This window comes from Xenopus laevis, chromosome 7S (genome assembly GCF_017654675.1).
Source record: "Xenopus laevis strain J_2021 chromosome 7S, Xenopus_laevis_v10.1, whole genome shotgun sequence".
In the NCBI taxonomy this organism is placed as follows: domain Eukaryota; kingdom Metazoa; phylum Chordata; class Amphibia; order Anura; family Pipidae; genus Xenopus; species Xenopus laevis.
Genome location: NC_054384.1, coordinates 62,937,029 through 62,964,225, shown reverse-complemented (window position 1 = coordinate 62,964,225; position 27,197 = coordinate 62,937,029). Strand labels below are relative to the sequence as shown.

The 27,197-nt window shown below is 36.9% G+C and overlaps 1 protein-coding gene across 3 annotated transcripts in view; it reads right to left on the bottom strand.

The window, feature by feature from the left end:
• robo4.S (roundabout guidance receptor 4 S homeolog) overlaps window positions 1-27,197 on the bottom strand; it is a 127,098-nt gene that overhangs the window by 41,213 nt on the left and 58,688 nt on the right. For all 3 annotated transcript variants that reach the window (XM_018241665.2, XM_018241666.2, XM_018241667.2), the window contains exons 10-16: window positions 26,010-26,181; window positions 23,995-24,186; window positions 20,518-20,560; window positions 16,380-16,519; window positions 5,687-6,034; window positions 3,198-3,305; window positions 1,790-1,949 (exon numbers count right to left, since the gene is read on the bottom strand). In XM_018241665.2, the coding sequence (XP_018097154.1) occupies window positions 1,790-1,949; window positions 3,198-3,305; window positions 5,687-6,034; window positions 16,380-16,519; window positions 20,518-20,560; window positions 23,995-24,186; window positions 26,010-26,181 (1,163 nt within the window). The remainder of the gene's footprint in view (window positions 1-1,789; window positions 1,950-3,197; window positions 3,306-5,686; window positions 6,035-16,379; window positions 16,520-20,517; window positions 20,561-23,994; window positions 24,187-26,009; window positions 26,182-27,197) is intronic.

The following is a 27,197-nucleotide window of genomic DNA, read 5'->3' as shown; positions in this document are numbered from 1 at the left end:
TATTCAAATATGAAGGATTTTACTTCGAGGGTCGAATTCGAGGGTTCATTAACCCTCGATATTCGACCCTTAGTAAATGTTTTGAAAATCCAAAAGTATTTCACAATCCAACTATTAGTGGGAAAAGTTGTGAATTTTATAGTTTGAAGGACAGTGTATGCAATTAAAATGTATTTGTACCAAAAAAAACTCCTCTACCTTCAAACAGGTCTTAAAAGATGTGTTTTGTGCAATTAAAATTTGCAGTGTAATAACTAATAAAAACTGCTGCATTATAAGACATTACTACTATAGTAAATTTCTACATGTACAGTATCTAGGTCTTGCAGCATGGGGGTACTGAGTTTATTTCCAACCTGGCACTATATGCAGGTGCTTTAACTTAACTTTAACAGATGCCAAAAACATGCCAGCAGGTTAATGGGTTCCTGATAAAACTGGGCCAGGGACTGATGTGAATGATGAACAATCCCTGAAAAGGAAATATTGACCTAGTCTGTAACAATGACTGATTGTAAAGCTTTATATACAGTTCTGTGTTGTTATTCTATAAACAATGGATAATAATGTGATAACATTATTTGATGCCATTTAATAATGGGGAGGTAGCATAAGTCAGTAGGGATGTCGCGGACTGTTCGCCCGCGAACTAATTCGCGCGAACATCGACTATTCGCGTTCGGCGAATGTTCGCGAACGTCGCGCGACGTTCGCCAATTTGGGTTCGCCTTAGCTGGCGCTTATTTTTGCCCTCTCACCCCAGACCAGCAGATACATGGCAGCCAATCAGGAAGCTCTCCCTCCTGGACCACCCCCACACCCCCTGGACCACTCCCCTTCCATATATAAACTGAAGCCCTGCAGCGTTTTTTCATTCTGCCTGTGTGTGCTTGGAAGAGCTAGTGTAGGGAGAGAGCTGTTAGTGATTTGAGGGACAGTTGATAGTAACTTTGCTGGCTAGTAATCTACTTGATACTGCTCTGTATTGTAGGGACAGAACTCTGCAGGGATTTGAGGGACATTTTAGGTTAGGTAGCTTTGCTGGCTAGTAATCTACCTTCTACTGCAGTGCTCTGTATGTAGCTGCTGTGGGCAGCTGTCCTGCTGCTGATCTCTCATCTGCATCTGTTCTTCAAACAACTGCCACCTAGCTGTCTAAATATCAATAATAATACCGTCTCCAGAAACACCACCCGAGTGACGTTTTTCAAGCAGCAATAATATATTCCGTATCCAACGGCTGTAGTGTATACGTTGACCTTGCAGGCATTATTTGCCCAGTCTTTAACCAAGTGCCACCTAGCTGTGTGAGCTTTTTCACATTCCGTGTCCAGAAACATCACCTGAGTGACGTAGTGTGATTTCTGCCCTTTACAGCACAAAACGCAGCGCTGTGTCAACAATGGATTTTTCAGATACATTTTTGCCCTTGATCCCCCTCTGGCATGCCACTGTCCAGGTCGTTGCACCCTTTAAACAACTTTAAAATCATTTTTCTGGCCAGAAATGTCTTTTCTAGCTTTTAAAATTCGCCTTCCCATTGAAGTCTATGGGGTTCGCGACGTTCGCGAACTATTCGCATGTTTTGTCGCAAGTTCGCGAATATGTTCGCGAACATTTTTTCCGCCGTTCGCTACATCCCTATAAGTCAGAGCTAAATACTGAGCTACAATGGTTAGGTAATGAGGACAATTCTGCAACTTTGATTAATAGTTGAGAATTAAGCAATAAGCATGTATCAGAATATCTCATTGAATTATTCGTGGCATATGAAAACAAAACACCTTACATTTTATCCTTGTCATGATGAATTGGATTTTTATCTGGAGGAGGAACTGGAGGCGGTGGAAGAGAAGGTGTATATGGTAGATGATCCATCACTTGGAGAGAAGTGGTGTAGTGGAGGATTTTAGGAGAACGGAAAGTCTTCATTACTTGAGCATAGTCTCCTGTACAGAACAAAGCAAAGGAGTTGCAGTACTCTTTAACACAACTATGTGATACAGAAATGAAATACTAATAGAACTCACAGCATAGAATTTTTAAACATGCTAGGGATCATTTACGCCCACAGAAGCAGTGAGCAATTGAGAGTAATCACCATGTTCTTTTTCCAAAATGAAGAGTTTTTCCCCCAGAATTCCAGCATCATTGAGGTGGCAAGGGGTTGTTGTGCCTAACCCAATTCTGCTGTGCCTGACATAATTGCATCTGATTCACCAAAATGAATGTAACTGCATGTGCATTTTAATTGCATGGAAATTCCCCTGCTGTTATTTTGGGTGTTCTGTGTGTAAAATCTGCATGCAATTATTTAGGCACAAGTGAGTTGCACCTAATGATGCTGGGTGTGAAGGGAACCCTGGAGCTACTGTCTGGTCAGGAGGTGGTTATAGCTCCAGGATTCTCCTGTGTCAATAGGTGCACCAGCACTCAATTAAGAACAGACGGCACAAAGGACTGAGCGGCACTAAGGGCAGCTATACAAAAGTGCAAGGAACCCGTTTTAAAATGAGTACCTTTAAATGTTTTACATGCAACTGACTGCAGAAAAATGTATGCAACTGCACTTGAGGACATAAATTAGCCCTACTTTCTTATTTAAAAAAAAAAAACCTGCAATCACATCAGACAAATGGCTAGATAATCGTAAAGTTTAATTATAATTATACAATGTCATTCTTAGCAACCTTTCAATTGGTCTTCATTTTATTAGTTGTTTTTTGAATCTTCTGCCTCCAGCTTTCAATTTAAATGGGGGTCACAGACTTCAGTGGTCAAAAAACTATTGTGAGGCTACAATTGTACTGCTACTGTTACGTTTTATTTCTTATCTTTCAATTCTGGCCCTCTTCTATTTATTTTCTAGTCCCTCACCGAAAATACTGCCTGGCTTCTACAGTCATTTTAAGAGTTCATATTTGGTTCGGCCAGACACTTAGATTGGGTTTAATCCAAATGCTGATGAAAAAGGCCCCAAATCACCCCAAATTGTGAACTTCATACAGGAGTGAACAACCCATTAGATGCAATATCAACAACTGTTAAAGCCATCAAATAGAATCTATATCAACAGTGCAAATGTGTTATATGAGACAGACTTAGATTCATGCTCAAATTTATTTTAACACAAACAGGTATGTGCATAAACATGCAGATATAAAGGCTATAAAGGTATACATAGCAAAATATTTTACCTTTTCCTACTTTGTTGATGTTTAAATGCTGAATGCTTGGTACACTGTTACCCAGTTTGATTGCTTGACAATAAGGTGACAAAGGAGCACTATTAGCATGTTGTAACTCTGCAGATACAAAGAGGAACAATCAATGTAAAATATAATCACAAGAAACTTTGTGCAAATAATGTTATCTGTGTGTTAGCAGTTTAGTCTACATTTATAAATGTAATGCTACATAGGTGACCAATGATTATATCATACAGAATAGCGATCCCAGTGGCATCTTGAAAATGACAACTATAATACAATCGAGGAGCAATTGTGAAGACATACAGCATTTTTAAAAAAAATAATGTAATAAAAGGTGTTAGTTTTCTCCAGATCTGTTAACCCAACCAACATTATGTAAATTCCTTGAGGCCCCAGAACAATGCCAAAGCAGACTGTATGAATCAGTCACGATCCCAGCAGCTGATTTAAAGGAATTGTTCAGTGTAAAAATAAAAACTGGGTAAATAGATAGGATGTGCAAAATAAATTTTTTTTTCTAACATACGTAAAACAAAAACGTAATGTATAAAGGCTGGAGTGACTGGACTGTTCCCTTAACTAGATAATTCTGCTTTTCTATGGAAGAAAATGTATTTTATATATATATATATATATATATATATATATATATATATATATATATATATATATTATATATATATATATATATATATATATATATATATATATATATGCACAATTTGGGCCTCATTTACAGGTTGCAAGGCTGCAAATTGCAAAAAACATTACATTATTTTTTATACTGAACTGTTCCTTTAAACCTATAACTAAATGTAGGCAAGCTATAAAGGGTATAACTGCGGGCACTTGGTACATGAAGGTTAAAGGGCACCTGTTGGGCAAAAATATTATGTTTTATTTAAAATATTGGGGTACCAGAAGGTTTTTTTTTTCAATTTCCCCCCGCCAGTGCTAGATACAAGTGGCCATGTTGGGACAAATGCATAATTAGCAAGTGCTGCATCTTGCTCATTATGTGCATGACTAAAAAAGTGGATTTGCTATACACTCTGACTGACATGGCCGCTCGCACTGGGAGTTCCCTCCCAGTGTGAGTATCCTGGTGGAGGCAATTTTTTTAAAAAAAAAAAAACTAGTTACCCACAACTGGAGTGCAGGCTCTATTAGCCCAGACTTTTGGTTGTGGATATTATTTTTGCCCAACAGGTGCCCTTTAAGTCAATGGTTCTGCCAAAGGCAGGCTGTTCTAGGTCATAGATGTCTTATACAACCTGCCTAGTTTGCAAATGTTCCAATGACTTCAGCCACTTAAATAATGTTGTGCATCTTTTTACTAGAAGCAAATCAATTTGAGCAGATTGTCTGCTATCAATCTGCTCTGATTGCAGTAGAAAGAACAGGAAGCTAGATGTTTACAGAACACTAGCATTCTCATTGGAGTTGCCATTTATATCACATAAACTGCTGGCTCTAGTGCATTCAGGAGAGCTGGGAAAATATTTTAGTGGCAGGTTTGTTTTAAAAATTCTTTGCTGATGTTATTGGGCTACCACTTTCAGTCCATCAGCTACTTTTTTCTTCATTGAACGATAATGTTTGCATTCCCTTTAAATTAACTATGTAATGGTTCAATAGTTTTCTATGGAGAACGTTTTCTTTAAATATAGAAGAATTTTGCTCAGCATTATCATTATGCATAAATGTTGGAAATCAAGATACTTGTGCGTAAAGAAATATTAATAATGCCACTCTGTATATTAATATTGTTCAAAGTGACATTTACTGGATAAACAAAATCTCTAATATCCACTCTCTGTAGGAGGTTTTAATTGGCTATACAGTTTTAGATGTTCAACTACCTTGCAAATTCTCTGCAGCAGCAATGTTGTAATTTGATATTTGGGAAGAAGCAGCTGGGGCTCCACAATGGAACAGTAGAATACGTGTTACTAATGAGCACTTAAATATCCAGTTATGAATAATTTGTACAGCAGTTACTCCCTATAATCCAAACAATGATAGTAATTATGATACTGCAGTCAAAAGCATCAATCTTCAGAGGCACCTTGGACCTTTACCTGCCATCTCTACTCTGCTGTATTTAATCAGATTATATAAAAGTGGATTTGCTTGGAGGATTCTGAGGTTTGTACCTTCAATTAATAAAATAACTAGGACAAATACTTAACTCACTGGAGGCCCAATGTGATCTCTGTATAGGGTTTTCCTCTTTCTCCGTTTGTAATTATTATAATTTTATCATCATTAAAATAAAAATTATGTGTCTCCTCTAACACTGTCTTTACTAACTGCATCCAGCAGCTTCTAACCTTTCCTGCCCCGTGATCCCCATTATTCTTATTAGAGCAGTATTAGTTCAGTAGACTATAAACCAACCTGAAAAATGTTCTTTTCTACAGCAAGTTACTGTTTGACTTTTATAGAGGCAGTGGATATGCACAGAACATTACCTTTTTTGTAATTTTTGCTCCATGATTCCTTGAGTGAGATATCAGGAGAATTGTGGATATTTGGTTGCCATGGCAACTTGCTTTTAGTGCCTCCATACATGCCATTGCTGCCACTGAAATCATTCAAATATGATGGCACTGGCCTGTGATGAGGCAATCCAAGAGGGTCAGGAGTTTTAAAATATCGCCCCATGCCTTGGGATTTGTCAGAAGATGGACGCTGAAATGTGGTCATATCTTTTCCTGGAAGGTCAACATACAGGGTTCCATATAAGCTGCTGCTGCTGTCTGGCACCAGTGGGATGATTTGGCTTCGACTGCCTTCACTTTTGCGCTCAAATGACATTGCTGATGGAGAAAAGTATTACACAAATGTTTATATATTTAAATTTCTACCCCACCCCAGTCACCAGTAACACATGGACACTGATATAGTTTTATGGAATCTCATTATTTTGAATGCATCCTATATAACATAAGTCATGTTTATCTTACCAAATATTTATTTACCAAGCTTAGTGCAGTTTTCAGACACAATTCAGAATGTATTATGATGCAACATTTTATCCCCACAATTTTTGCGTAATTATGGCTTGACATCAAGTTTGGAATAACAAATACAGTCAATATGCACACTCGTTTTGTTCACTTATATGATCCTTTTGTTTTGATTAATCAGAAGAGACAGGCTGGAACAAATAACGGTCAGTGATACTATCTGCGGGTGTAAGGAGTGTGTTTTGATGCAAGTTCATTTACTGAATAGTGTCACACAGTGGGCGCCATTTATAAACATTAGGTAAATTTGTACCTGGGCAGTAACCAATCAGATGATTGCTTTCAGTGTTCAACCCGATGCTGGCTGAAAAAAGCTAATCTCTGGATAGCTGCTATGGGTTATTGCCCAGGTGCAAATGTGCCCAGTGTTTATAAATGACCCCCGCTATATTCATTTTAGTGAAACTGTACTTGCATTTGTTGTCATAAATGACCCATTGTTTCTGCCTGGAACCAAGTGGTAATTCCAGGGCTCCCACAGCAGGTTACGTTGATAGGCTCAAAAGATATGACATTTTAACGCCTGAGAATTTTGAAGACAATGGGGAAAATTTACTAAAGGGCGAAGTGAAAATTCACCAGCGTGACATCATTTTGGAACTTCGCCAATTTACTAATGGGCACTGGTGTAAATTCATTAGCGAAGGAGATAGACACTAGCATGACTTCGCACTGTAACACCAGGTGAATTTTCGCTCTGGCGAATGGACGTAATTACGCAAATTCACTAAGATACAGATTTTACTCTTAATAGAGTGTATAGGAGTTCCTCAAAAAAAAGTTAAACATTTTTCTAAAGTCCCAAAAAACGCTGACGTCTTTTACTTTTTACAGGGTGATAGGCTAAAAAAGATCGTAATTTTTTTTTGGGTTTCCTCCTCCCCCTACTTTTCCTAACATATGGCACATAAACTATACAGTGGGCACATGTGTAGGGCATTATAACAACTCTATTTTCTTTTATTAAGGTTTCCTAGCCTTGTGTAGTGTAATGTAGCTACTGCAACATATACAGTCCATTGTACTTTAACTTCACGCCATAAACTAATTAGGCATCACTAGCGTAACTTGGAACTGCTTATCGTATTATCGATAGTGCAACTTCGCAAGTGTTCGGAACCCAGCATTGTCCTGGCATATCTACACCTGGTGAAATGTTGCGGTGTCAGCGAAGCTGTCGCTGGCGCAATTTCGGAGGCAAGTAAATTTGCCCCAATCTGTGCCTGAGTCACAAAAACAAATCCTTGCTCCACAGCTGCAATTATGAAAATTATGGAAGTCTGGAAACAAATGCTGCAGTGTGAGAACAAAACAAGTTGAATTGCATTAAAAAAACTGTACCTGGTAAGTAAATACACCTAAAGATTTCAGAAATGTTAATCTCAGCTTCTAAATTTCAGTATGAATAATAAATTGAGTGGAGTAATAATGCTTGGGTATCCTAACCATCATCTGACTCCCATGATGGTGAAACCCTTTCTACCAACTGTATTTGAAATTTTACAGCTACAAGACTGGGAATATAACCTTGAGCCTCAGCAAAGTCATTCTCCATTTAGTCCCAGTGTTGCTTAGACTGGTACCAACTAATAAATGTCATCATTAATTAAAAAATTATAGGGCTTATATTTTGACCCCTGGACATTTAACAGAATTAACTTCCTCTGTCCTACAGTTTTTTTTTCCTCAAAGCAAGGTAATGTCCAACCAATTTTTTTTTCTTGCTTAAAGAAAGAGAATTAAATTCTAAGCAACATTCCAATATCCAGAAAGGGACCAATAAATACTAACCTACAAAAATAATTTGGAAACCTCTGCTGCTTTTTTTTGTCTGTATTGCAACAATGCCCTTTTATACCTTTTCACATAAACCTTATAATTTATTTTAGACAACAAATTACTCAGAGGTTATATAATTCTCAGCAACGTATGACTGCACCACTGACTGAAATGCAACTGTCAGCAGTGTATTAAACTGGTAAGAGCAATTACACTGTGCATCCCTGAGTGTCCTCATACATTATTTTAACTGGTAACAGTTCTAAGTAGCAAAGGGGATTAAAGACGAGTGATTTATATAGCACGCTGTAAACTTCAAGTTTTGTTGGAACTAAAATAGAGAATGCATTCCAACTCTGGGCATGTGAATGACTTGAGGTTTTGACCTCAATTAATGGTTTTGCTACTTAAGCACACAAGCACTAACAAACCTATTTCATCCTAGAGAGGTGTGTGTGATGCATAATTACAGAGCTGGCATGAATTCCTTGCTCACATAATTATGTGCCGCTTCTATGAGTAAAGCAATTTTGTTGTTTATGAACAAGATATCCAATCAGAGACTTCAAATATTATTAATGGCATATCATTAAAACAGTGTGAGATTTGTGTTCTATTCCATGCACCACAAAAGCTAGATTTTTTTGAAATTAAACCAGATGCTACTTTACATTTTTAATCTACATGAATAAAGCAATATGGCTCCACAAGATGTGGCTTCCCTGATGCGTAAGACTGAGCATCCTGTAATCAGTGGAAATGTTTAAATTATGAAACACCGTATTTGCTCAAATGTTTCTGGATTCCTTGATGCCAGAAATGATAAACTTTCAGACTGAAGGTTTTTGAAAATTTTATAGCAGAAAAAAAACATTTGAGAAAAATAATCACTGTACTTGCTTTTCTTTTTTTAATGGAAAAGATCAATCTCAAATGTTGTGTTGGTGACTGATATTCCTTCAGAATGATTGGTATTATTTTTAGAAATAAATTCTTGCACATATTTAGAACTAGACCTCCTGTAAAGCAGGAAGGTCCAATCCACTTCCCTTTCAGCTTTTGCATACTACACCTCCCCCATTATTCTTGGTCAGGAAACAATAGAGTAGTTCCAAAACCAACCTCATAGCTGCACTGTTGGCTCAGATTGATCTAGTCAGTGGCATATAGTTCATAAAGCTTTATTAACAGTTTATGTGAACAAGCGCCAGGGTCAGAATGAATACACCAAGGGGCAGATTTATCAAAAGTCGAGGTGAATTTTCAAATGAAAAAAATTTCGAATTTCAAGCTATTTTTTGTGTACTTCGACTAGGGAGTGGTCCAAATTCGATTTGAATTTGAAAAAAATTAAAAAATTTGAATATCGAGAATTTATCATGTACTGTCTCTTTAACATTTGACTACGACCATTCGCCATCTAAAACCTGCCGAATTGCTGTTTTAGCCTATGGGGGACCTCCTATGACCTATTTGGAGTCAATTGGTAGACTTTGAAAAATCAAGTTTTTTTTGGGGGAAAAACTGAAAATCGAATTTGATCGAATCACTATTCCTTTGATTCGTACGATTTGAATTCGGCCGAATACGGACCTAATCAATCAAAAACTGACCTATTTTAAATTGGATTTCGAAGTTTTTTCAATTCGAAATTCGACCCTTGATAAATATGCCCCTAAGGGGGTTATTCATCAAAGTCCAAATTTATCTCAATATTTTCTGCTATAAATTCGATCAAATCTGCTCGGGTCTTTTGCACTTATTTATTATTAAAAAAAAGATTGCATTTTCCTGAAATTTTGCTTTGCGGGAAAAAAATCTGAGGGTGAAAATCTATGAGGAAAGACTGGCCAAGTTGGCGTTGTTCACCCTGTAGAAGAGGTGCTTGAAGGGTGAAAGAATAACTATTTATAAATATATATGGGGATCATATAATAATCTCTCCAATGCTTTATTTACCAGTAGTTCCTTCCAGCTGACCTGTGGACACCCATTCCGATTAGAAGAAAGAAGGTAAATATTCGGGAAGAGTGTTTTACAGTAAAAGCTGTGAAGATGTGGAGTTCTCTCCCTGAATCAGTTGTACTGGCTGATATATTAGATACAGTAGTTTTAAAGGAGAAGGAAAGGCTTGGTGCACTTGGGGTGCCAAATGTTAGGCACCCCAAAGTGATTGTATTGACTTACCTGAAACCTTGGGCCAGTGCTCCTATCAGCAGAAAACTGCACCGGCCTGGGGTTATACCAGTGAGCACCACGTAGCGATCCTCTTCTGGCTTCTTCTTTCTTTAAATTTCCTGGGGCAAACTCATGCACTTTTGAATGAAATAGCAGACTTTTCGTTCTACTGCGCATGTGCAACCGCGCGAAGAAAGAGGAAGACGGAAGAGGATCACTCCGTGGTGCTTGCTGGTATAACCCCGGACTGGTGCAGTTTTCTGCTGATAGGAGCCCCGGCCTGGGGTTTCAGGTAAGTCAATACAATCACTTGGGGATGCCTAACATTTGGCACCCCCAAGTGCACAAAGCCTTTCCATCTCCTTTAAAAAGGGAATGGACAGCTTTTTTTATTCCTTCCTCTAGTTTAACTAGCTGTTAGGCAGCTAGTTAAGACATGTCCATCAAGCTAGTTAAGACATGTCCATCGAGTTTGAACTTGATGGACATGTCTTTTTTAACCTAACTTACTGTATTACTATGTTATTATGAAACAGTGGGCACTAGTGATGTGCAGGTCGAGAATTTCTCGACCCACACCCGAACCTAACCCGTCCGCTCCCTACCCGCACCCGTTGCTCCCCTTTATTTATAGACCCGCCCCCGCACTGCCCGTCCAGGGGTCGGCCCGAACCCACCCGACCCGCGGGTCGGCCCGCACATCACTAGTGGGCACATATCGACATTACTAAGTATGCTCACTACTTGGTGACATATGTATTGAGACTTTTATATACACCTGATAAGCATCCAAATGTATTTGGCTGAATGAGGCTACAAAAATGTGGTGTAACAATGTGGTACAGTATAATGGCATAGTACCCAGGCCATATTAAAAGGTGTCTTTGTTTTGTGTGGGTGTAAATTATCTTTTTAAAAGTGAAAAAGCAAAGAATCTACGTTCTAATGTCTAATGGGATGCAGATGCAGTTGTGGTGGGGTAAGAGATACTTTTCTACTTTTTTTTTAGAAAGGGAAAATATTTTCTATTTGGAATTTTATGAAAACTTGTGGACTTCTCATCTTTCCTCTGAATTAGTCACTGCTATCAATAAACCCTGGATTGTTCACAGTCCCTCCTAATATTCTGCCCACTTATTCTACCACATGCCAAATCCTAACACAAGGCAAACAACGCACAGTTCAGCACACAGAGTACTGTGAAAAGATGCATCTGTCTTTTCTTCCTAATATTATTTCCCTCTTCTGTACAAGAGCAGCACCATGAAATTCAACTTTCTCAACATGCAGGTTTAAAGCTGTCCTTCAAACATCATTCAAAAAGGCAAGTCTTTTGGAGTGAAGTAGTTGTGAACTGTATCAGATCATATAAAGATCAGTATACTCCCTTGCTTAGCAGAGTTTAATGAATAAGGTTTGTGCTGCATATACTATTTGACTATTTTCTTAATAAAGAAAAGTTATGTTTTTGTTGATTCTTGAGCTAAACAGGGCAAACAGGGAAACTGAAACCACTCCATGTAAATTAGCAGTATACAAATCCCTTCACCCTTTGTAACTATTTTGTTAGCAGGGGTCAATTATTTAGTGGGGTTATCTGTGCACTGTGAATTGCCAAAAATTATGATTAGCGCAAGCCCTATTACTTAATAACTCATATACTGGGTATACTGTCCCTTCAATAGAAAATTGTGCATAAAGCAGACATTTCTCTGAAGCACATGGTTATTTAATATTTATTTTGTGCACATTTTATAAATTGCATCAATGCTATTACTAAAACATCTTACTAGAAAAGTTTGCAATATGGTATCCATCAAACAAAGCATTTAATTGCAAGCTAAATTTGTATTCCTAATTGTGATTGATCGTTTTAATATAATTCTTTTCAACTTTTATTATACTTATTGATAATTTTTCAGGTTTGAAAATGTATAATGCTGGTTTCTTTTGCATTCACTGAATTAAAAATAGATCATTGTCATAAAATTGCAAGAAACTATTCCAAGTCAGTGATCTTCAGGCACCAAAAAGATTTAATTTGGCTGAATTTGTACATGTGGCACCACATGCACACATAGTTGATTGTGTGACATTGAGATGTTTCTTGAAATCATTCTGGGAAAAAATACCCAAGTCAAACATCTCATCTCATAATCATTATGTGCAATGTAAATGGTAATTGCCATCTGCATATACATGTTAAGTTAAATGATGCTTGACCACTACATGAAAAACTGCATATTTATATCATGATGTTGCAACTGTTTACAGGCTTCATAGCACCTTAATATTTTTCAATTTATCAAATGTTATATTCTTTAATTTAATTATAGTTTTATGGTTCATTTACATTTGGGTTACTGACTGAAGACTATTAGACATATTTATGTTTAAACACTGATGCTTTAGGGTTCATTAAGTAGATAAAATGGGAACCCAGGCATGAAAATTATGTGCAACACCTGCCTGCCAGTATTCCCCAATATATCTCATCAAATAGCTCCACTGTTTATCCCCTGAGAGACTCTGTGCTGACTTACATGAGGATCCATCTTTATCTGCTGTTTTTTAGAACATCTAAAAATACACTCTATTATATGGTTGTTTTATTATGGTCAATAAAAGACATTACAGACACATAAGCCCAGAATTCAAAGACAGTCTTAGCCAGGGCCGCGCCGCACAGGCGCCCAAGGCAAGCCGGCGGACGCAGCGCCGGTTTAGCACAAGTGCGCATGCGCAATGTGGCGCTCGCGTGCGCATGCGCAAGAAGCGGTGGTTTTTCTTCTTTCGCTCTTCTGCGCATGCGCGAATTAGTACGAATGTGCACTTGCGGAGAGAAATGTAATTGCGCGCATGCGCAGAAGCGCAGGTATCCATAAAAACCGCAAAGAGTCGGGCACTGGACTGGGGGTAGGTGACAGAGGAGGCGCGTGCCTGGCGCCCCCCCAGCTTTGCGCCCTAGGCACGTGCCTACTCTGCCTACCCCTAGTTCCGGCCCTGGACTTAGCTCTTTAAAGGAAAAGTATCTTGGTCCAAAGATAAGGGGCTTAATTTACAAACAATAGTCAAAAACTGTCAGTGTAGGAAAAGTTTAAAAAAAATCGTGCAACAATTTAAATCTTGCAACTTTTTTGAATTGCTGCCCGGTAAACTCGACTTTCTCAAATTGTCACCAGAGAAACTAAAATTTATATAATTTTTTACCGAAAACCAGCGCCAAACAGCCCGTAACTATTGAGAATCATGAAGGCAAAAAAACATCTTCCAGTTGTTAAAGGTACCATCTGCCATTAACTTCTATATGACTTTGACAGGTTTTATCTGGAGTATTTTTGGATTCAGATTTTTAGCAGTATTGGAGGCTTCAGAAATAGACCCCCTAAGTGTATTCATAGATATAGTATACAACTATGCTTTATCAGCTATGCTGTATTAAAGTATTCATTAAATAATCTATGTAGTAGACTTACAAAGTAAATTATTAATTTGGGTGCAACAGAAAAGATCAGCCCCTGATCGATGTGTAATATATACATATATGTGTGCCTATACAGTATATAAAACAAGTCTGATGTTTTGGTCACCAACAGTGACAAAAGAGTACTGCACACAAACAAACCCCTAGGGGCACATTTACTAAGCTCGAGTGAAGGATTCGAAGTAAAAAAACTTAGAATTTTGTTTTTGAGTTTTTTTTGGGTACTTCGACCATCGAATAGGCTACTTCGACCTTCGATTCGAAGTAAAAATCGTTCGACTATTCGATAGTCGAAGCACTGTCTCTTTAAAAAAAAAACTTGACTACCTACTTCGCCACTTTAAACCTACCAAGCTACAATGTTAGCCTATGGGGACCTTACCCATAAGTTTTCTAAGATTTTTCTGATCAAAGGAAAAGCCTTCGATCGATGGATTAAAATCCTTTGAATCGTTCGATAACAGTTAAAATTAAGAAAAGGTTAAAACTTTTAAAAGTTTATAAGCTGTATTATGTTTTTCGGCTTCAGACTATTTTTCAATAGTGGAATTGGGGGCAAAACGGCTCTTTTGAAAGAAAAGGTTGCTGACCCCTGCCCTAAACCCTCATAACATGACAAAATGTGTGAACTGTATTTACGAATGTGCCTTTAGTTTATTGCAGGCAGAGGTTAATGTTCTAACTCTGTGGAAATAAGGCTCTATTCCTCACCTTCTGTATTGATTATTGGTTGTTATGTATGGCATTCTTTATGTTCTTAGTAAAAACATATTTATTTTATAGAGCTGCAGAATATGTCGGTGCTCTAAAAATATGTGCTATTATTATTATTATGAAAAATAATAAATATATATATATATATATATATATATATATATATATATATATATATGGTTTCTTGAATTAATTGCGTTGGTTTGAGTCCCCATGCAGGTAAATTATAGTTTTGCCAAGGTATTATGAGAAAGTACCCTATTTATTTAATAAATATCGAGTTATACTACTAGATAATTTTAATGAGAATTACAGAACAACAAAAGTAACAATTGCCTCTTTAGAAAGGAAAAGAAGGCTAAAGTAAGAGGGGAAAAAAAAGTATGTTGCATCATATCAAGGCTAGGGATCCAACTGACTGGCCAATTCATGCAATGTGACCATCATAGTGTGGCTCACATGTACAATTTTCAACTAACTGTCCTATGGCCCAATTGGCTGCATATCCTAAAATTCAACAGATGTTTTTTTCAATACAGGTATGGGATCCATTATCGGGGAAACCCTTTATTCACAAAGCGCTGAATTACAGAAAGGCCATCTCCCATACACGAAAAGAACACACTGGCACACGAGGCTTGTATCTGCAGGGCGAACCCTTGCAAAAGTTTTTACTGCGGTGGTGCAACGTTTCAGGGCTCCGCCCCTTTGTCGTTGCACCACCGCAGTAAAAACTTTTGCAAGGGTTCGCCCTGCAGATACAAGCCTCGTGTGCCAGTGTGTTCTTTTCTTGTTCCAGTTACCGGGAGGTTACCGTATCCTCCATCCATTGAGCACCGAGCTAATCTTTATAGCTGCACAACGGGTGTGCGAGAGTCTACTTCAATTGAAGCATCTCCCATACACTCCATTTTAACAAAATAATACAAATTTTTAAAAATAATTTCCTTTTTCTCTGTAATAATAAACAGAACCAACCTCTATTGGGATTATTTAATGTTTACATGATTTTCTAGTAGACTTATGAAGATTCAAATTACAGAAAGATCTGCTATCTGGAAAACTACAGGTCCCAAACATTTTGGAAAATAGGTTCCATACCTGTATCACATAAATCAAGGCAAAAACTATAGTAGTAAACATGTTATGGAATCAAGGTCTCATAGCAGCAATCTCATTATATATTATTTACTAAATAGTTATAAAGGACAAATACATAAGGAAAAACTATTTTTATAAATGGTTGTTGCTCCTTGTAGTGTAGATTTATCCAAGATGATCCACTTATCATCTGTTAATGCTTGTTTTGTAAGTGAGTGTGCAAAAAAAGTTTTGGATTGTAAATTTTACAGGTTAGGGGCCTCCTTTCTCCTGTGCCACTTAACATGTATTTAATGCTTTTAGGGGGTTATTTGCTAAACCCTGAGGATGGAAAAGTCTGAATCAAAAAATCCATCTCAAACCTGTCAAGGTTGCATATAAGTCAATGGGAGAAGTCCAAATGATTTTCTGATGTGTGCTGGGTTTCGTGCAATACCTGAAGATTTCTGAGTTTTCAGACAAAAATCTGAGTTTTCAGGTGAAAAATCAGAAAAAAACAGGAAAATCTATTTTTTCCCCCCAAATAAATATAGCGCAAAAGACCCGAGCAGATCTGATTGAAGTTTGTAGCAGAAAATATTGAGATAAATTCTGACTCAAGACTAATATATTAAATAACCCCCTTAATATGTGTAATATTTATACCTGCATATGTCTTTATGCAATGTTTGTTCCTTTGTACTATTACTTTATTGAAATATTGCATATCATTTACAAGTGACACTATATAATTGAAAATATAACACACGCCCAAATTTAAAAGAATTTAATTAACAGCTGATAATTACTTGCCGAGGACAAACATTACTGATGATTATCTTTGCAAAACGAAACGGGTCAAATTTGCCCATCCCTAATCTTTGGGATATTTGAACTTACTTGATTTATTGAAATCTGATGTGTCTTTGGTTTCAGACCACAGTAATTGGCTGTTCATACTGATTGTGCTGCTGTAGTTTCGGGAGCAGGAGGCGGATTTCCATGTGTGTGAAAGCCATGGGGAATCACTAATGTCCATCCTGTTTGATAAAAGAAGCACAGGTTTCTGCACTTATATTCAAAGCAGCTGCCATAAATTTTGTAAAACCTTGTATAGTACAGTGGACTGTAATTCTAGTACATAGTAAAACTGCACTAGGGAAAAAAAAAGATTACTTGAAATGCAAAAATGATTTGAGACATTTTATACACATTGCCTAAATAAGAAAAGTATTCAGAAAAAATATAAATTGTCAGACTGATTAAAAGTAAATAAATAAAGTTTTCTATTTGTTAAGATAATGTTTTTACTCAAAAAACAAATGATCAGACAAGAATGTTTTAAATGCAAAAATAGCTATATGCAACCAAGTATACATAGATATCAGTTTCTATACTTCTATATTAGAAAAGGAGGTTGCAGTAATATATGGATAGTGCTTTTGCTGTCCTATATCCTACCCCTGTGGGGTAGGGATATAGGAGAGCAAACAAGAGGGCAGGTATCACCAGCATTGGAATCAGGGTCATGCATCAACATGCTAAAGCACCCCAAGCCTCAGCCAAGAGCACATACTCCTTACTTTTCCAATCATGTTCCCAATTTTAACTTAAGTAACTTTTTTTTTGTGATATGTTTGCTAAGAAATACAAGTTAGATGCTGGACATGCAGAAATAATCTCTATAAAGTGCTTGTATATTTTGTTGCCATAAGCCAGTGCCAAATATTTTATGTGAATTTTGTTTGATTGATTTGTAGCTGCTTAGACAATATATTTGAAGGAGGGAGCTTGCAGTTTATCGCCTAAAATTAAAATGTATATCCCCTGTGAAGGACAAACTCAAATGAGCCTTATCAAGGTGAGGAATAGCTGAGATAAAACAATTTTATAGCAGTTAAATAGCGTTGACACAATCCAATCCCACTGCTTCATTTGTATTTGTTGCTTCCCCATAAAATGCACATTCAATTTATTACTATTTACAGTCTATGATATAATGTTACAAGCTAATTCATTTTTGGCAAGATTATGTCCTTACTCTATACAGATTACACACAAAGTGATAAAAATATTATCTAAAGAACAAACCGTTTGTGTTGCTAAGAAATGGGCAGAGAAAATAGATTGATGATGCCTTATTACAGAGTAGGGTGTATCAATACTAGCCATCTAGAAACGGTCCCTTTCACACAATGCTTTCATTGGTTTGTCCTTTTAAAGGAAGAAATTCTCCTTCCATTTATATCTTTAACAATTACTTATACTTGTGCTGTTTAGGCTACCAAATGTAAGAGGTATCCTACATGGCCAAAAGTATGTTTACACCTGCATGTCCAACATCTTATTTTAAAACCTCTGTGTTAATAATCATCTATAGGACATTTTTCTCAAAATGTTAATAATTCGCTTCCATTCATACACAAGAGGTTGAGCACTGATGTGTGCAGACTGTTAAGTTCTTCCAGTCCCATCTTTACAAACCAATTCTGTATGGCCTCACTTTGTGAGGTTATTATTGTGTTGATAAAAGAAATGATCTTGCACAAACTTTGCCGTAGAGTAGGAAAAACAGAATTCTCAAGAACATCATTGCATGGTGTAGTGGCACCTATGATAGAAATGGCACCCAAATGCCCATAGTGACATAGGGAAGCAAGTCTGGTCAATGACCCAGACCCCTCCCCCCAGTGGCCGTTATTGGGTGGTGGGATTCCCAGGTTTTGGAAAAAGGGGAGGCTTGGGTAGGTTTGGGGTCCTGGGAAAGGTGGTCAGCCTCAGATGGGGATGTGAGAAAGAAGGCAGGAACCAGGCTTTAGGCTCTGGATCAGCATCAATCCTCTTGGATGATATGTCGGCATTGTTTTGCTAAGGTTAATGTTTGTTGTACAAACAGTATAGAGCAAAGGGCTGATTTATTTATATTCATATTTTTTCATGATTTGAACTTCCTAGTGCTAAAAATCTTGCATGTGAAGAATGACTTTGGCTTTAAAACAGACATTTTCGCTATTATATTAAGGGGCAGATTTACTTAGGGTCGAATATCGAGGGTTAATTAACCATCGATATTCGACTGTCGAAGTTAAATCCTTCGACTTCGAATAGTGACATAGGGAAGCATGTCTGGTCAATGACCCAGACCCCTCCCCCCAGTGGCTGTTATTGGGTGGTGGGATTCCCAGGTTTTGGAAAAAGGGGAGGCTTGGGTAGGTTTGGGGTCCTGGGAAAGGTGGTCAGCCTCAGATGGGTGACGTGAGAAAGAAGGCAGGAACCAGGCTTTAGGCTCTGGATCAGCATCAATCCTCTTGGATGATATGTCGGCATTGTTTTGCTAAGGTTAATGTTTGTTGTACAAAGAGTTTAGAGCAAAGGGCTGATTTATTAACATTCATATTTTTTCATGATTTGAACTTCCTAGTGCTAAAAATCTTGCATGTGAAGAATGACTTTGGCTTTAAAACAGACATTTTCGTTATTATATTAAGGGGCAGATTTACTTAGGGTCGAATATCGAGGGTTAATTAACCCTCGATATTCGACTGTCGAAGTTAAATCCTTCGACTTCGAATATCGAAGTCGAAGGATTTAGCACAATTCGTTCGATCGAATCGTTCGATTCGAAGGATTTTAATCCATCGATCGAACAATTTTTGTTTGACCAAAAAATGCTTAGGAAGCCTATGGGGACCTTCCCCATAGGCTAACATTGACCTTGGTAGCTTTTAGGTGGCGAACTAGGGGGTCGAAGTTTTTTCTTAAAGAGACAGTACTTCGACTATCGAATGGTTGAATAGTCGAACGATTTTTAGTTTGAATCGTTCGTTTCGAAGTCGAAGTCGTAGTTGAAGTAGCCCATTCGATGTTGGAAGTAGCCAAAAAAAAACATCCGAAATTCGAAGTTTTTTTCCCTCTATTCCTTCACTCAAGCTAAGTAAATGGGCCCCTAAGTGTTGTTATAGTAAGAGCAAAAACCATGAAAACCTCTAATGCAAAAGTTTGCCATCAAAATGCTGTCAAGGTCAAGTAGAAGTCAATGGGAGTTGCAAAAGCATGAAAAATTTGGAGTAAATAAGAATTTTGAGGTTTTTGTTTTCTTATTCGGATTCATTCCACATTTTTATTCATTTTTGCTATTTTTATTGGGATTTTTGAACAAATAAATAGACATTCATGTTTTTTTTTTAAATGTAAGTCTACTCGTGGTGGAGAAAACCTCTAAAAACTACACCATTTCTGATAAATAAGCCTCTTAGTTATAGATGGTTGTATTTGTTAACTATGTGAAGCAATTTGTGGCATTATCTCTCCAAACCCTGGGTCATTTCTAGTCAATATGGGTGACAGGAATTGGAGGCATGGCTAATTCTGTTGATGCACTTTTCATTATGGTTTGGATTAAATAGCTAGTTCCAACACTTAGAAGGGGTGTTCACATACTTTTGGCTATATAGTGTAATTTAATAATTTGAATCTGATGAGCAAACCTTTTTACATAATACAATCTCTGAGTTATAAAAACAAACCCATTTCTTAAAGCCAAAGCCAATCTGCTGATTAAAGTTATGTTTTTTTTTATAAAATGGGTTTCCTACTGAAGAATCATTATTTTACAGCACGCATACCTTACCCTGAGGGAACTATTTCAATTTTCTCTTACCTCTCACTATGGGATGGGTTGATGGCAGGTATTTAGTTAATAATTAAACATAAAACAAGCATTTATACTGCTCATACTAGTCCTGTTATACCATTGGGGAAAACCTCAGGTGACAAACATATATAATATTATTGATCATGCATGTGATCATTTCTTCAAGATCTGCCTATTTATATCTTAAGGGAAAATGTGACCTTTAGCACAGCTGAAACCTTTTACTGTAAAATAAAGTAAATGTTTCCTTAAAGGGACATTTACACTTGTTTTTGGCCAAGCTGACATTGCTGTGGTTAGCTGCAACAATCCATTTCCCCGCTTCTTGTAGAATAATCCCTAGGAGTTCATCAAGGGATGAATATATAACATTTATAAATTTACCTGTGCTTTATTATAGTATCTTCACTTGCAAACCGGTAGAGACCTAAAAATGTAAATAACAAAACAGTTTTACTTCATTAAAAAATATGTATTCCATAATTGCAATTGATGCATTATAAAGTCCAATAAAACATGTTTCCTGTTCTGCCACTAGGGAAAAATGTTTTTCTTGCCATTTACCTATAAATTGAAAAACATTGGTGGTCATTTATCAACACTAGGCAAATTTGCCCATGGGCAGTAACCAATGACAACCAATCAGATTGCTGGATTCATTGTTCTTCTTGCAGCTGGCTTTAAAAGCAAATCACTGATTGGTTGCTATAGGTAACTGCCCATGGGCAAATTTGTCCAGTGTTGATAAATGAGCCACATTGATTTCTGTTTCAGTCCAATAGACATATATTATATGGAAAATAAGAAACATAATTCTTTACATCAAGGGAAGGGGAAAGCTTTAGGCAAAAAAAAAATATTTTAGAAAATAGACACACTTTTTTTGTATTGTATCCAGTCTGCTGGAAGGCAAACACATCTTCAAAGGGCCATGGCGCAGCAGCTACATGCAGTGGTTTCTATTGGGGTGAATGTAGTTTGAATTTTGAGTAACAAAATATAGAAACAGGCAATATTTGGGGCAATCATTCTAAAATTTAGTTGCTATAGTGTCAGTATTGTGAAAACTGCGGAAGTTTTTAAGGAAAATTATAAAATATAATTTGCTATTATAAAGGGGGATATTTCTACGATGTGTAAAAAAAAAGGAGAAGCAAAGAAATTAAATATTTCACAAACTGACATTATATGAAATTAGTTAAGCAAATAATTACATAATAAAAAAGAAATGCAACTTTTGAAGGTCTATATACTTTTGCACCTGATGCAAATCCATATTCACATCTATAATGCTATAATGTCATAATGCCTGGTTAAAAATAAGTTGCAAGGTGCAGCACTTGTCACAAGGCTGTCCTGTGCATAAAGCCTGCCATTGGCAGTCAGTAAATATAGGCTTTCCTGTGCCATGCAGATACTGCCTAGTGCTACTGGACTTTCTGCTCTAGCAGAGCTGAATTTCCATTTAAAAAAATGGAAATGTGGCTCTTAAAGTAACCAAAGGTGACTTTTTGCAACCTCCTGGTAACTAGCTGCTCACTGCCACCTGAGACAAAGTTCTTGCCTGGCAGAAGCAGCTCTGCTCCTAGATGCTAAATGATGGCACTGAGAATATTTTCAGCCCAGACAGAGCAGATAATATTTTGCACAACAGTCATGTTGTTACCTAAGAAACTCCCATATTGAGTAATTCACTCAACCAAACTGCTCTGTGTTCTGTAAGCAACTCAAAAAGTGGCCAAACATTTGCAAAACATCATTTGATTCTTTACTGAGATAATACGTTGTTATTTTGATGGAAGCAGTCAAAATTCAAAGAAAGAATCCAGAGCCTGCTGTCCAATTGTATACATAATATACATCATGGATATTATTTGATTCCATCTTTTATTATATGGTCATAAGTTGATATTACAGGGACTCAGAGCATAGTTTTGATAACTTTGGACATTAAAATGATCTCCAGACCTAAGCAAGGATTCTGTGTAACTGATCAGAAGATAATGTGTTGTGTGATACTGATGCTGCATATCAAACAGAGCACGCATTCTAATTGTGTATTCATTTGGGTCCCTATACACTCCAGATCCCCCAGCAGCTTCAGGGAATGCTGTCTCTGTTGTTACACCTTACTCACAAATGAGCAGTTATCCTAATTTTTATTCACAACATGGTGCAGATAAGGCTATGCTGTAATCACAGATTTTGTAATTAACACTAAAAACCATGGCACTTTAAAATGTTAATATACCTAGTAAATAAACAGATCATGTTCTGCTCAATGGGGAAAACAAACTAACAAAAACATAGTGTTTAATCGAATTAAAGAAAGCATTAATCCTTATGGGTATTTTCTGCAATACATGTGCAAAGAATCTAAATCTGTAACTGTTGACTTCTGCACAAAGCACACCATTTTCCTGCTGATACATCAGAGCATTTCTGTATCCAGTGAGAAATTGAAAAAAATCTTGATATACTTAGCCTTGGGGGGAAAGCTATCTCTGCAAGTAAACAAAATCATCGTTTGTGTTTCCTTTAGAATGGATTATAAAATAAAATAAATCCTCTAAAAGTCCAGCTAAAAGAAGTTTGGAGTGAAATATTAGATTATCCTTATGTATTTTGTAAGTATATTGACAATGTTTCACTATTTACATAGCACTTTACAGCTTGCACATGAATCTGTGAGTATTACAGATGCAATAGGCACAAATACATACAAAGGGCCAATTCACGTGGACTCATTTCATCCTGCTCATAAAATATGGATGAAAAGTTCCTATTTTTTTTCCATTTTCATGTATATTTTAAATGCATTTTTCCTAGTGGTGCATTTCACCTTTCTCCTGAAGATTAGTACTAATGCTGCAATCACACACCAAAGTCATACAGAGTAGGGGATATGTGCATTTAAATCACAGGGATAGAGAAGGACAAAGAGGCCCTCGAGTGTGCCATCTGTGTGCCACTGCTGCCTGGAAGAGCTGTTCATCAGTAGATTTATATCAGAGCTTTCACAGCGCAGAGCTCTTTGCTGTAAGTATTTTTCTGCCATTTATCTTCTTTCAGTGAAAAAAAGTATATTCTGGTTGGGCAGACAGATCAGATATAGAAGTTCAAAGACTATTGGGGGAATGTAATATGTTTTGTTAGTGCAAAAAAGTTTGCAAGATCATTGCGAATGTTAGCGACCATGTTTATGTCTTTTTTTGAATGATTACAGACCTCAACAACTTCCTCTCAAAAGTCTGCGACCAAATAAATGGCTTTGCAAACATATGCAGTGTATGTAATAAAATTTCGCAATCGTAAAACGTATTTTGCAACATAGTATTTAATGAAACTCCAGACCTGGTGTAAACACTAACCTTTGCCAGCTTATGATTTTACATTGCGAGCAGTGCTAAGCATTCACAAAAACACCAATTTTAAATAACACTTGCAATACATTCCCCCCTTAAAACTACAATTTCTTTGTAGATGCCTCTTTATTTATAAAAATGAAACCAGACCTGTGCTGTGGAGCTGTGGACTCTAGGAAATATCGCCCTAGTTTATCACATTCCCAAGGGTGCACTGTCTGTGTGTGGTAAAGGCATAGACAAATAGGGAATGGTGATAAATGTAATGTCTAGTATCCCAAACCAACTAAGTATCTGATTGACTGTGATAGGTTACTGGGCCAGCACACATAAAGCCTGTGTTACTTCTTAACTCCCATATTGTGAGTTTCCATAAATGCATAAGTCCAAATGTATCTTGTATATATATGACATACAGTATTTCAGCTTACAACTATTCTTTTGTTGACTGCAAGTAATGACATTCAAAACAAATTATGAAATAATAAATGCTTACTGTTTCCTAATATGCTGTGCTGTTTTTTGCTATATCGCTTAGAATGCCGCTGGCACACATACACGGCTGCAACCATTAATAATATCCAAGCCACAGTTCCTACAGTTCCAATGAATGCTGGATGGCGCACAACCTGCAGGATAAGCTCAAAATATATATTTTCATCTTTTACCTCCTTTACGTCTGGTGAGTCTGGAGACAAAAAGCAAAACAATGTTTTATTTAGACATATCTGTACTAAGGACATGGACTATGGTAATAACTCCAAGAAATAGGTGTTCCATTGTTTTCCCCATGTGAAAGTCATGCTGGAAATCATGACTATTTGGAGCCTACTTCAATTAGTAGCTGCTTGTGTGACAGGTGTAAATCTAAACATGCACTCGAGAATTTTTATTCTGTCTGACTAATTGATAAAAGCAGATAAAATAATGTAGTTTAGTAACCAATCACTGATCAATGATCTATATCTTTAATGCAATTCACAATCAACACGTGAAAGATGAAAGTTCCATTTACATTTTCACATCCAATCCTTCAGCATTAAGCTAACAGACTCACTCACGTGGGAGAGGACATCTCCCATGCACTTCATTGTAATAAAATAATTCAATTTTTTTCTCTATAATAATAAAACAGTATCTTGTACTTGATCCAAACTAAGATATAATTAATCCTTATTGAAAGCAAAACCAGCTTCTTGGGTTTATTTAATGTGTACATGATTTTCTAGTAGACGTAAGGTATGAAGATCCAAATTACAAAAAGATCCATTGTCCAGAAAACCCCAGGTCCTGTGCATTCTGGTCCCATACCTGTATAGACTATTGGGCAAAAGACTGCTGTGATCATGGGTTGAAGAGGTTATCAGACTTGGTTGATCAAAATCTCAGAAAATCAGATTATTGTGGGACAATATATTGATATTTTGCATATAAAGCCAATAATATTGGCCAAAATATGGTCAGCTCAATTGACAAAACAATAACTAGGGTGATTTCAGTGTCTACTAATGCATGTATTTTAAAGAAAAGATATACCCCTGTGAGATTCAGGTTAGCAGGGACCATAGCCATGCCACAGTTTAAGCACACCAACAGAGTCTGATGCCACCTTATAAAAGCTTGGCTGGCTTTTATTATTAACAAAACCAACAGCTTTAGCACACTTGTGTCAACATAGGATTAACAGTCCCAATTTAACACCGACATTAGTGTACATAGAAATAATATATATCCAGCACTTACAGGTTAGGAAGTAATAAGTCCAAGAGTCATTTGTTAGACTTTTAGCATATAGTGTCTTCGGAAAGGTTTTGTATTCCTCTATCCAGTCACTTGTTGCTTTCACAGAACTTCAGCTCAGCGTGGAAACACAGTCTCCTCTCCAGCTACTAACACACCTCCAGCACAAGGAGGTCTCACATACTCCTCCAGCACAAGGAGGTCTCACACACTCCTCCAGCACAAGGAGGTCTCCAGGGAGCTTCACACCATCCTCCAGCACAAGGAGGTATCCAGGGGGCATGGAGATGTAGTCCCACACCACTTTTATTTGCTGCTCACCTGCAGCCTAATCACACAGCTACCTCTAGCTGAGCAACTGCAAATCTGCAAATGGAGTATGGAATGGAGGGCCCACACTGCTTTCCTCCATTCAGTCCAGGGACCCATTTATCTGGATTTTTCCAAGCATTTACACAAACACAGGCATGCTTGCTGCAACAATATAGATTTTCCCTGGAGTTACTCTGTACCAGGTTCAACAATGATGAAAATTACACATAACCATGATCATTACAAGCACATCTCCTACACCCCCAACAAAGTAAGTCTCTATAAATATGTATTACTTAAAACAGCTCATATGTAAACCCCTGCTTCATCTTAATAAACCACTGTCATAGTTTTCTACTAGTATCCTTTGTTTATAGTGCCCACTTTACACTACATCGGGTTCAAGGTTGCTAAATTCATTTTCATTGTATTATTCAGTAAATAATGAAACTTTCTCACCTATCATTATGTATTTAGGCTTGCTTGGCATTCCAATTCCTGCGTCATTTATAGCCGCTACCTGGACTTGATATTTAACCCCGGAAGTCAACATGGGGATTTCAAGACTCTTGGTTTCTTCATCCACTATCCAGTCTGCTTTAGGATATGTTTCATTCTCAAAACACCAGACCTAAAAGCATCAAACAATTGACTATTTGCAGGAGAGGAATCTGGATTGATTTGATTTAGCTTATTTTTTGTAATGAAAATACAATATCAAATGTCACAAAATAATAGCTGTATAGTTATTTATACCATAGGAAAGGTAAAACCCTCAGGGAACACTTTATAAAAGGTTTGTTTTTGATTCAATGCAAGACTGACATCACACAGAAGAAGCATTTGACAATGCTGGTTCTGGTTCTATTTATTCCAAAAATATAGCAGCAACAGCACTGGTGCTGTCAGTTATTTTCCACTCAAGTGGATGGGTTGTTACTGTCTGGCAAAAATATACTTTTCAGATGATATGTGTGCCTATAAAGGAATTTTTCAGAAACAGTATGCCTTAATAAAGGAGCTCTTTATTTGACTTTATTGATTATTGTGGTTGCTGCTACTACAATGTTGCTCAAATGCTCTTGGCTTTGTTTATTGCAATAATTATTGTTAAAATACAAAGGCAACTCTGCCATTTCCAATAATACATCTCTTGTTTTGTCAATACATACAGTAATTGTATAGCACTATAATACTTTATGGGCCTACTTTATAAGAATAAAAATGATAAAAAAATAATTTTCCCGATTCACTCAATTTTTTCTGTCTTTTTCCCAAAAAAGTCCAAGTTTTTTTGGATTTTTGCCCAAAAAGCCTGAAATAGTTGGGTTTTCAGGCTTAATCCAGCTCAGACCACAGAAACTTCCAAATAGGATAGGGACGTCTCCCATTGATTTATATACAACCTGGGCAGGTCTGAGGTGGAGGATTTTCTTATTCTGACTTTTACCATCCGCAGAGTATAGTAAATCTTGAAAAAAATTTAATTTTTTCCACTAAAAATTCAGATTTTACAGTAAACAAATCTTGAATTTTTCGATTTTTTTGCATTCGGACTTTAATAAATAACCCCCTAAATGTTCAAAGATATGAATAATGAATGTTTCAAATATAATCACTTTCTAAACTTTTCCCAGAAATGCAAGT